We start from the raw sequence: 11,258 nt of genomic DNA on the forward strand, positions 1-11,258 counted from the left end.
CAGCCTCTGCTTCTCCTCTGACCCACAGCCCAGCGGAGACCCTGCAGAGCTGCTGACAGGTTGGTGCACGCAGCAAGCCCCCAAGCCCCCCTCTGGCCCAGAGAAGGCCCGACAATGAAGCCAGAGCCTGCCTGGACCCTTACGGTCCCTCCCTCGGCCTGGACTCGCGCCCCGGCCTGGGCAGGCTGCCCTCCTGGTGCCTCTGCCCACCCTTCAGGGTCCTGGGGGGGTGCTGGTACCAGCCTGCCCCTCTGGAGCCCCACGGAGGTCGCGAGCCTGGGGCGCTGCCTCCAGGTCCCGTTTGCTCCTCTGCCATTGGGAGCAGCAGCCAGCTCTGCCTCGGGCCTCGTGTTGGCCTCCACCCATGGTCTCTGAGCCTGGGGCCTTCAGGACCAGGGTCTCGGGAACTCCCCCCGACCCCTGTGCCCACCGAACCCCCTCACCAGGAGGCAGCTGCCTTTTCCCACCGTGGGTCAAACATCTGGGCACGAGGGTGGCATCTGGCCCCAGGCGGCGCCTGCGAGAGAGTCGAGTCGGCCTCCCAGTCAGGTCACTGTGCCTAAGGGACCTGGGACAGGCTGGGCCAAGACCACAGGGCTCAGAGTGAGCAGGCGCAGAGGCGGTGGGGCTGTCAGCCTGGGCCCTGGCCCTTAGGTCCTTTCAACCATCCCAGCTGATGGGGGAAGACGGCCGTGTGGGTGACAGGCACCGGGGTCCCTCTGGGTCCCTCCAATGCAAATGCTTGGTCTTCATTCAAATCCCCACTTCCCTCCATCCTCAACTCCACTCTCTCCAAAAGGGGTGCTTGGCCTGTTGCTCTGGACCGTCCCTTGTGGGCTGGTCTCCCTAGGACCCTGCCCATCTTTGGTGTTACCCCCCAGGCTGCAGAGGAGGAGGCCCACCTGCACCAGCCTCAGCTGGCATTGTCCCTTCAAGACCCAGGTGCCTGTACCTGGCTCCAGACCGTGGAGTCATCTCTGAGAGTAGAGCCAGAAGGCTGTGTGGGCCATCTCGGCTGCTTCTGTCCACCCGGGTCAAGGCGACCCCCATGCCTGTGCTCCCTTCTCCCTTCCTGGACTTAGTCCCATAAGACAGCCCTTCCTGCAGCCCTAGGTGTTTATGACTCATTCAGTTGAGTGAGTGCCTTGCCCGAGACAGTGTGGGCTCTTGTGCGGGTAGAACCTGGCTCACCTGCCATGTCCAGGGTGCAGAGCAAGGGCTCTGGAACGTTCCCCCCACATCAGTCAAGGCGGCAGGTGCAGCTTCCAGCCACTGCCTGTGGGTGGTCACAATTCATCCTCCACATCGCGTCCGGAACCACCCACCCCGGCCAGGGTGGTGAGGGGTGTCACCCTTTGCCAGAGAGGGTGGCAGGCAGTGGTGGGCCTTGGGAGAGGTTGCCTGGGGGCTACCAGATGCCCGCGTGTGAAGACTGACCACACCGAGGACCCAAGGAGGTGAAGCCACGCAGAGGAGCCTCAGGGAAGAGATTCATGAAATCTCTGGCCAGAATTTCTTTTCAAAAGTTCTTCTGCTGCCCGCTTTTCTCCAGCTGGTGAAAGGCCTTGAGCCTCAAAGGATGACCCCAGCACCAGACCCCCCGGGAAGATGCTGCCCGGCCCCCCACCCGGGATGCCAGCCTGGGGCTCTGGGAAAGGTCTGGGCTGGCCAGGCTGCAGCTTAGGAAGCCAGTGGGCCACCCTCTTCCCTCTGTGCCTGAGAGCAGCTGACCTGAGGTCCTGCCCACGACCTGGCCCAGGGTATGGTCCCGTTTAGCCAGAGGTCCTGTGGTCCAAGGACCAGGGCCTGGGTAGGAGGCTGAGGCTCTGGAGACACTGTCCCCTCACGTCCACTCATGGGCCTCGACCTGTCCACTCTGTTGATGGCCTTGATCCCCTCCTGCCCTGCCACTCCCCGAGGCCCCAAGCTGGAAACCTGGGGGCCTTTCTTCCTCTATGGCGCAGGCGAATGTCAGCTTCTGGCCGGACTCACTGCCTCTCTTGGTCCCCTCCACCTGCCACCCCTCTGAGGTCAGGGCTTGGGGTTCCTCCTGTCCTGGTGACCTCAGGATCCTCAGCAGGGCCAGGGATTATGGGATGGGCCCCAGGGAAGCAGATCTGACATCTGGGGCATCACAGGGACCCCCCCCTGCCGTGGCCGCTCCATCCTCGGCCTCCGTTCTCCCCCTGGCATGGGGAAAACCGTGGCCCTGCGGCCCCAGACCCAAAGGTGCGCTCGGCTCTCACCTGAGGGGGTCGGCCCCCGTGCCCCGGCCGAGGCCCCGGAGCCCTCCTCTGCCGGGCGTTCCCTTCGACTCGGTAGTTCTCGCGGCCGCGGGGTTGAGGGGCCTGGGCGCCCAGGCAACGGGGGCGGGGCCTCAGCTGAACCTGCAAATATTCATGGGCCACCGGAATCCTCCGGCTCCGCGCGGTCGAGCCACGCCCCTTAGCGACGGTTGCTGGGGCGCGGGGGGCCAACCTGGTTGCGGGGTTCGCGCTGGTCTCGCCCCGCGCGGGCGCGCGGCAGGGCCCCTCCCACAAGGAGGGACGCTGGGGAGCGGAGACGCTGTCTAGCCCGCGGGGCGCAGACGAGCCCAAAGTCTGCACCCACAAAGGTGGCGTGGGGTGGAGACTCGCGCCCACCTTTCTCAGGTGGGAGGCGCCCCTGTCGGGCGGTCCCTGAGACCAGGGCCCTGCAGGGTTCACCTCCGCCTACTTGTGTGGCCCACGCCACGACAAAAGGACCCCCTGAAGACGAGGGGACTGCACACCTGGAGGGGAAGTCCAGAGTGTCCGCGCCGGCGAGGGGCGGGCCACCCGCTGTCATTTATGCGCCTTTACTGCGCGTCTACGGCCGTCAACGGGACACGCGGGGTTGGCGCCGTGCTGGAGGCGGGAGCGGCCCCCAGGGTCCCGGCGGGGTCGAGGCCGGTAGCGGGATGAGCTCCGGGGAACTGCGCGGAGCCGGAGCGGGAGGGGGCCGAGAGGCGCGGAGGGTGGGGTTGCCAGCTAGTGCCTGAGGGGCAAAGGTCTGGGCTCACGTGAGACCCACCGTTCTTTCCTGTAAATACGGAGGATGTTTTTATGCGTTACTGTGAAAATTTTTTAAATGTTAAAAACATGCATTTCTGAGCGTCTTTAAAGGAGATACAATGTGCACACTTACGCCTGGGAGGCGGTAGACTTCAGTTTAGCCCTCCATAGCAACTTCGGGGGTGAATTTGCTGGGTATGGGTTGTTAGCTAAGATTCCGCAGGGCTGGGACCTGGGGCTTCGGGGAAGCTCGATGGGGAGGTAGTCTGCAGGGGCTGCCCATGTTTTGGGAGGCTAGCGGTGATGCTCTGCGGAGCCCGCGGCGGGGCTGCGCGCTACGTAAGCGAGAAGCAAGACCCTGGGCACTGGCTGGAAACACGGAGCCGGACTCGCCGTTCCGCGGGCTCAGACGTCCCCGCCCAGGCAGGCGAGGCGCCCGCAAGGCCGAGCCGCTCCCAGGACCCCGCAGAAGCTGCCAGGCGCCCCTCCCGGAGCCACCTGCGCCTGACCCTCGTCTGGACAGCCCCTCCGCCCTTCTCCGGCCTCAGGTCCGGGGCATCCGCGGGGTTGAAGATGCGGGCTCCTGCCTCCCTGAGGCTTAGCCCTCGGGCCGTCGCCTCCTTTCCGGGCCCTGCGAGGGGCGGCGCGGACCCGGGCCGGGGGCGGGGTAGGCGCAGCGGTGCCCGGCGGGGGTGCCCGGGGTCCGGCGCGGGGCTCCGGGAGCAGCGCCCCGCCCCAGTCCACACCCGGCCGCGGACTCGCTTAGCCACGGGGTCTCTATCTCCCCGCGAGGCCCGCCTGCCTCAGGGAGAGCCCGGGCCTCCCTCGGGGACGCCGCCCCCCGGGGCCCGACGCTCCGCGCAGGCAGCCCCGTAGGCCGCGGCCCGCGCCGGCCGCCAGAGCGGGCACCGCCCTCGGCGAGGCTCCCGGAAGCCCCGCCCGGCCGGGGCTCTGACGGGCGGGCCTCTCGGCCAACCGGGGCGGGGCGGGGCGGGGCCCGGCGCGCTCGGCCAATCGCAGGCCGCGCAGGGCTGACGGACGGGCGTGGGGCGGGGCGCGCGCGGCCGGGTCCAGTGTGCGCCGCCCGCCGCCGGAGCCGCACCCGCCGCGGACGGAGCCCATGCGCCGGGCGAGCCCTGCGCCCCGGCCCCGGCCCCTGCCGCCGCCCCCGCCCCCGCCCCGGCCCCGGGCCCGGGGGCAGTCGCGCCTGTGAGCGGTGAGTGCGGCGGGAGCGGGGGGCCGGGCGGGGGGCCTGCTGTCTGCGCTCGGCGCGCGGGGGCGCAGGTGAGCCGCGGGCGGCGGCGGGCGGGGCGCTGCGGCGGGGGCTGCGGGAGGCGGCGGGTTGGCGCCGCCGCGCCCCGGCCAGCACCTCTGGCTGCGTGTCCCGGGCCCGGCCTTACGGGCTCCGCAAGTGACCTGGGTGTCCGCGAGCAGAGGCGCTAGGCCGGGTCTTCCACCCGCCGGAGCCGCACGGGCCCCTCCGGAGAGCTCGGGCATCCGGCGGCCATCACACGCCCGGCGAACCCGGGGTTTAGAAAGTCACTGCTTGCGGTCCCCGCAAGGGCGCCTCTTCTTTAAGCATCACAAACCGCTGACATCCCAGCTGGGAGCCTAGGGCCCAGGCCCTGTCCCGTTCTCACCTGTCCCCTTGCGCCCACACCTCTTTTGGGTCTTTTCCTGTGATCTGCTTCCTGGAGCCTCGGCCCGCTGTCCACCTCCACAGCTGCTTTATATTCTCCAGAGTTCTGGCAGTGGGACCCGTGGGCTCATGCGGACTTTCGCGTTGGAGTGTCGCCCACACCTGCCAGGGCAGGGGTTCTTCTGTCCCCGTGCGCCTGGAGCAGCGCCTGGCATGCAGTAGGTGCTTACTGAATACTTCTCAGATGCACCAGCATGGCCTGGGGGGAGGGCTGGAGCAGATTGTCGGTTGCCACCAGCCTGTCTGGGCACGCTGTTGTGCCCGCCACTGTGGCAAGACCTGTTCTCGTGGGGGTGCTGGTAACCTCAGCCCAACGCACCTCTAGTTTAGGCTTTTTGCCTACCCAGCAGGTTCTAATTTGGGTACGTGCTTGGGAGACGCTCCCAGCTCCCAGCCTTGCCTCTGAGGGGTCTGCTCCTTGCTTTTCTCGTACAGTCGTTAGGGGCAGCTGGAGGCAAGACCCCCTCCCATCTCTGGGCTGCCGGTGCCACAGGTGAGGGCTGGACCACCTGTCTGGCTGCTGCCCCACCTGTCTGGCTGCTGCCCCTGTCATCTGGGTGGATAGGCCCAGGGGGCAGGCCGGAGCTGGCCAGGCTGGTCCAGGGAGCTCCCTGCGCCTGCCCTGCACGGTCCGGCCATGCTGAGTGTGGCTCCCTCGGCAGGTGGGACCGCCAGCCACCGCAGCGCCTCGTGCCGCGGTCTCCTGAGGAGCGATGACGGAGTATAAGCTCGTGGTGGTGGGCGCCGGCGGCGTGGGGAAGAGCGCCCTGACCATCCAGCTCATTCAGAACCACTTCGTGGACGAGTACGACCCCACCATCGAGGTGAGTCCACCTGGCTCCTGTCCGCTGCTCAGCTTCTGATGTGGGCTTGACTCGCACCTCCTCTAAGAAAGGGTCCCCGTGTCACAGGCCCCCGGGGCGGGGCAAGAGAGGAGCGAGGGCGGTCTCCCCCTGGGAGGGCCGGCTGTCTCTGAACAGTGTCGTCCCTAGGACTCCTACCGGAAGCAAGTGGTCATCGACGGGGAGACGTGCCTGCTGGACATCCTGGACACGGCGGGCCAGGAGGAGTACAGCGCCATGCGGGACCAGTACATGCGCACCGGGGAGGGCTTCCTCTGCGTGTTTGCCATCAACCACACCAAGTCCTTCGAGGACATCCACCAGTACCGGTGAGCTGCCCGCCGGCCCTCAGGGGCCCCGGCCCTCTCTGTGCCCTGAGTGCACCCAAGCCCGTGGGCCGCCGGCCAGCTCAGCCTTTCCTCCTTGCAGGGAGCAGATCAAGAGGGTGAAGGACTCGGATGACGTGCCCATGGTGTTGGTCGGGAACAAGTGCGATCTGGCCGCGCGCACCGTGGAGTCTCGGCAGGCCCAGGACCTCGCCCGCAGCTACGGCATTCCGTACATCGAGACCTCCGCCAAGACCCGCCAGGTGAGCCCGGCCCCTGCCCCGCAGCCAGCCAGGGCCCCGCCCCGCCCGCCCGGGACAGGGCTCACTGCCCCCTCTCCCTCGACGCAGGGCAGCCGCTCTGGCTCTGGCTCCAGCTCCGGGACCCTCTGGGACCCTCCGGGACCCCCGTGACCCAGCTGCCCCTCTCGCTGTAAGTCTCCCCGGATGGCAGGGCAGCGAGGGAGGCCAGGGCCCGGGTCTGGGCTGAAACAGCTCCCGGGGGAGGTGGAGGTGCCCGGAGAGAGCTGCCCTGAGCCAGACCGGAGCGGTGACCCTGGGGCCCCAGCCCCCCTGCCCCCAGAGTGCCCCGCGGGTCCCAGGGTGCCCCGAAGACTCAGTGGGCTGGCAGCTGAGGACAGGCCTCCCGACGAGGCGGGCCTGGGGCCTGAGGCAGGCAGGACCCGGCTCCCTGTCTGCTGGGTGGGGAGAGGGCTGGGGCCCTGCCCGCGGCTGAGGCGGTGGTCCTGCCCTGACCCGGGCCCTTTTCCTAGGGCGTGGAGGACGCCTTCTACACCCTGGTGCGTGAGATCCGGCAGCACAAGATGCGCAAGCTGAGCCCACCGGACGAGGGCGGCCCTGGCTGCCTGAGCTGCAGGTGCCTGCTCTCCTGACGGCAGCGTGGGCGCGGAGCGCTGGGTGCCACGCAGGAGGCGGCACAGCGGGGAAGGAGGGGGGTGCCGCCAGAGCCTGGCCCCCCAGGCCGGTGGACAGAGTGCCCACGGGCCTCCCGGGACGCTTGCCACAGACTCTGGTGAACTGACGCCGCTGGCCCCCAGCCTCGCTCTTCTCCAGCCCTGTCCTGGCCCAGCGGGCGCAGGCCGAGTCGCAGTAAATTATTTCATGGTCTTGACCTGGCGTTTGCCTGAGGCCAGGAGGCCACAGCGCGTGTGGCCTCCCAGGAGGCAGGGAACTGCAGCTTCGTCTGGGCGGCGGCCGCCCCGCCTCCGGGTGGCCCCTGGCATGTCTGTCAGAGTTCTCTGGGTGCGGCCAGAACCGGCCACCTGACACACGGGAGTTTCTCAGCCTTTAATCAGCAAGGGGGGGATACTGAGGCCAGATACTGTCTGTGGAGGTCAGGGAGGAGCGGGCCACTGGGGCGGCTTTCGGGGCGCTGCCCGGCTCTGCTGGGGCCGTGCTGGTCCCGGCACCGCGAGGGGCGCTGGCTGCAGGTGCCCCGGGGCAGGGGGCCCTCTGAGCCTGGCGCCGCGTCTCCAGCAGGTTGGGGTGGAGCTGGTGGCTGGGGTGGCTCAGGCAAGAGCTGAAGGGGATGGACCGCGTTCTGCCTCAATGCAGGCAGCCATTCGCCTGTGGCCTCTTGGTTCACCGGGAGGTCTGGGGGGATCCTGTCGCTGGGGCCGCTGTCCCGAGGGCAGTCCTGGGCTGGGGGTCGGCGGGCCAGGCATGGAGCCCGGGCTCCCAGAGGGAGGCCTGTGGCCGTGGCCCCCGTCGTGTGGCTGCTCCGGCTTTGGGCCGGCCCGGTGGGGCAGGGTCCAGGCTGCTCGTGTGGGGCCGGGGGGCCAGGGAGGGCCAGCCTGTCCTCTCTGGGGAGTGTCTCGATACTGGGAGGGGTGGGGGTGCCTGGGGGCCAGATCCAGCTGCTCGCTGGTAATGGACGGACCAGGTCGGCTTCCCCACCAGGCCAGGTGACCTGTGCAGGGTGGGCCTGTGAGGCCTACGTGGCCACCCCGGCCCGACACTGGGAACTGCCCTCAAGCCCGCTGGCCTCCGGCCTCTGCAGGGGCTGACACTGCCCAGCCCTGGCCGGGTCGGCCGGGTCTTAGAGCAGAGGAGCAGATGGATGGGGTGAGGAGGAAGCCCCGAGACCCCCATCCCTCATTGCCCCGGGGTGACTCGGGATCGCTGCTGAGCCTGCCTGGGCGGGGGGAGGTTGCCTTTCATCCCGTGCAGCTCAGCCATTGAGAGGCTTGCAGGACCCGGCCTGGGGACGGTGTGTCTGCAGCAGCTCCTGCAGGCCTTCCAGGGGCGGGTTCTGGGGGGGAGAGTGCCATCCGGCCAGGAAGGCAGTGCCTTCCCCCCCAGGAAGGCCCGGCCCCCCACCCTGGAGCACCCCCTGTGGGAGCGACATGTCCGCTGTGCGTCACGCCTGGGGCTCCAGCCGTGCCCGGCGTGGGGTGGGGTCAGAGGGCACGCTCTGGGCAGTGGGCTGGCTGGGTCTCCAAGGCCTGCTCCCACATGGGCGGAGCAGGGTCAGAGGGCGTGCTCCGGGCCAGTGGGCTGGCTGGCTCTCCACTGCCTGCTGCACACCGCCACTGGCTTTATGCACCTGAGGATTTGTGGCCGTGAGCACGCGCTCGCCCTCCAGGATGTAGGTGTCTCCAGGCTTCATGGTGACGACAAGGGGGTCTGTGCAGACAGCAGGCCCGGCAGGGTCAGCTTGAGCAGGGCACGGTGGGGGTCCCAGCACAGGGTACAAACCCCCCAGTGGCCTCTGGCCCCTGCAGTCCCCCCGGGCTGTAGCAGACCAGCTCCTGCGGGTCCTCATCTGGGGGGCTTGTCCTGGTGGTCTTGGCTCCTGGACTCGGGCTCCCGAGTGAGCGGCCAGCACTCAGATCGTCCCAGCCCCGCAGGGCAGCATGCGGGCTCGCCCGCTTCTGGCTGACCCAGCCTTCCTGACAGGAGCCCCACGCCTGCAGGGGGGCTCTGGGCTGCCCTTGGACACCCCCTGGTGGGGCAGGGGCCTGGCGTGTCAGGAGGGGAGCTGGGCCCCCACCGGCATCTGGAGCGGGCAGGAGCACTGGGGGACCCACCTCCTGGCAGCCTTGCCCAGTCGAGGAAGCCCTGAAGGGACCGCTCGATGCTGTGGGTCCTTGTGGATGGCTGCTCCTCGTGACGGGCCGCGTGGGGGTCAGGCCTGCTTTGGGCCCGGAAGCAGCCCTATCTCAGGGCCCAGGGCCCCCGGAGCTGGGGGGACGTGCTGCCACGGGCCTGCCCCAGCCCGCCTGCCCCACGGGAAGAAGGCAGCCTGCGGGAGGCCGGCTGCCAGTGTGGCGTGGTGACGGGCTCTGGGGGATGCGTCTGCGTGCTGCTGCTTTGGCTTGGGGGTGCCCCTGCTGAGAGTGGGCTGGTGATGGGCCTGAGAGCGTAGCAGTTTCGGGAACCCTGTATGAAGAAGCCTGAGGAGCCCGCAGGCCCCACAGGTCAGGGCTGCCCCCATCGAGGGTTAAGTGCCGCCCTGACCCCGGCCCTCGGGGCCTCTCGGTCCTGGCTGGACACGCTCTTCCCAGGCAGGACACCCTTCCTGTGGGGCCGGGGCTGGGGCAACGCCCTTTGGCCCAGCTCTGCTGCCGTCCTGGGCTGAGGGTGGGCTGGGGACCGGCCCTGGCACGTGTCCCAACCACAGCAGGGGTTCTGGGACTGAGGGGCAGGGAGTGTGGCCCACGGGGTGGCTGATGGGGCCGTGCTTGATCGTCTCCTGGGCCTGGGAGTCAGGCTGGGCACGTGGTGTCGCCACCTGGGCCCCACCTGGCTGTGGCCTCAGAGGGCACTGGGCACCTGGCGGGCATGAGGCAGGGATGGGGGGGCCCAGAGGGCAGCGTGGGGAGCCAGTGCCCTTCACTGATAAGGAAGATGGGCTTGGCAGGGTCCCACCAGCCCTGCTGCTGGGGGAGCTCTACCGGGAGACCCCTGGCTCTGGGGCGCTCCCAGCAGTCCAGGGCAATCACCTACCACGCACGGCCTGCTTCTCGTCAGTCGTGAGCTGGACCAGCGCCAGAAGCTGTCCTCCTGGTCCAGGAGCGCAGCAGGATGGCTACAACCTGGTTCACGCCAGGCTCTTGCCAGAGCCAGACACAGAGAGAGGGCCACCCAGAGGCTTCCTCGGCTCCTGGACGGGTCCTGGCTGGCAGAGCTCAGTGCCCTGGAGGGGCCACCTGAGATGCCCTCGGGACTGCTGCGGGGCCAGCCCACCTTGGTCCCCTCTGAGATGAGGTGAGTGGGGCGATGGGAACCTCCTGCTGTGAGGGCAGGCTGGGGGCTTCACCTGGGAGGGCACATGGCCAGGGGCTGGCCCAAGACCCCAAGGTGGGCAGCCCCTGGGGCCCTCTCAGCTGGTGTTCCTTGAGGGAATGTTCTGGAAAGAGGCAGGCAGAGGGGGAGCTGCGCCTCGGGGGTTCCTGGGAACCTTCGTTCCTGCCAAGCTGCTGATGAATGATGTGGCGGGCCGAAAGTCCCTTCACAACAGAGATGCTTATTTGGCCGAGTTCACTTCTGTGGAGCGCTTCCCCTGGCAGCCCTGCCAAGCACGTGGTCAGTCCAGCCAGGAGTCGGGTGTCTTTCTGCCCTGAAAAGTGGAGCCTGCACCCAGTGTTTCTGCCTCAGTCTGAGGTCGGGGGGCCCTGCACCACCTCCTGACCAGCTCTGAGACGCCCCTGGGCAGGGCAGGGCCTGGGCGCGGGGGTACTCCCGGGTCGTGCCCGGAGCAGGCCTCCAGCACGCGGACCAGGGCCTGCTGTCTGGGAAAGGGACACGGAGTGCGTGTTTCACACTGATCTTCATTTCATACTGTCTGAGAAACCTTCACGACAAAATAGGTGTGTTTCAGAAGCCGAGAAAGCAGTGAAGTTGTACTTCAATGTTAAACGGTTTTCAGGGGTAAAGTCTACATGCAGTGACGCAAATACCCCAGGTGTGCGGTTTGACAAGGCTTTATTGTTTCAGCTTGCACATGTTACAGCTCAGTCTCTGGGGTGGCAGCCCCGTGGGTTTTTGCACACTCTGACCTAGGCTCCCTGCCCAGGAGCCCTAGCAGCCGCTGACACTTGTCCTCCCGGGGCGATGCCTTTTCCAGAAGGTCCTACGAGTGGATTCACAGGCGGGGCTGGGTTCCTTTTAAGATGCACAGGCCCTGTTGAGCGAGTCAACGTCCTGTTCCACTTGGTGGGGCCCCGTGGTGCCTCCATCCCCTTGTGGAAGATCACCTTGGTTGCTTCCAGTTCTTAATGATCACGGGTAGAGCAGTGAACGCTGTGTGCAGGTTTTATGTGGATGTGGGTTTCAGCTCATCTGCGTGAGTACCAAGGAGCGTGATGCTGGCCACGTGGTGAGGGCGAGTGTGCTGG

At 68.0% G+C, this 11,258-nt stretch overlaps 1 protein-coding gene across 2 annotated transcripts; it reads left to right on the forward strand.

Moving 5' to 3' along the window:
• Positions 1-4,174: 4,174 nt before the first annotated feature.
• HRAS (HRas proto-oncogene, GTPase) lies at positions 4,175-7,023 on the forward strand. Of its 2 annotated transcripts, XM_052661852.1 has the most exons (6): positions 4,175-4,248; positions 5,394-5,555; positions 5,724-5,902; positions 6,003-6,162; positions 6,250-6,331; positions 6,672-6,797. In XM_052661852.1, the coding sequence occupies exons 2-5, from the start codon at positions 5,445-5,447 to the stop codon at positions 6,310-6,312; spliced, it is 513 nt and encodes a 170-aa protein (XP_052517812.1). In that variant the 5' UTR covers positions 4,175-4,248; positions 5,394-5,444; the 3' UTR covers positions 6,313-6,331; positions 6,672-6,797. The 2 variants fall into 2 exon arrangements, with proteins under 2 accessions (XP_052517812.1, XP_052517811.1); XM_052661851.1 differs by lacking the exon at positions 6,250-6,331 and having other exon boundaries at positions 6,672-7,023.
• Positions 7,024-11,258: the final 4,235 nt, after the last annotated feature.

This window comes from Budorcas taxicolor, chromosome 25 (genome assembly GCF_023091745.1).
Source record: "Budorcas taxicolor isolate Tak-1 chromosome 25, Takin1.1, whole genome shotgun sequence".
NCBI classification, from domain to species: domain Eukaryota; kingdom Metazoa; phylum Chordata; class Mammalia; order Artiodactyla; family Bovidae; genus Budorcas; species Budorcas taxicolor.

Bases quoted from the DNA above. Each gene is read 5' to 3' on its own strand.
- HRAS (XM_052661851.1), top strand. From the start codon at position 5,445: ATGACGGAGTATAAGCTCGTGGTGGTGGGCGCCGGCGGCGTGGGGAAG. The intron at 5,556-5,723 runs GTGAGTCCACCT...TGTCGTCCCTAG, and splicing joins AGTACGACCCCACCATCGAG to GACTCCTACCGGAAGCAAGT. The intron at 5,903-6,002 runs GTGAGCTGCCCG...TCCTCCTTGCAG, and splicing joins GAGGACATCCACCAGTACCG to GGAGCAGATCAAGAGGGTGA.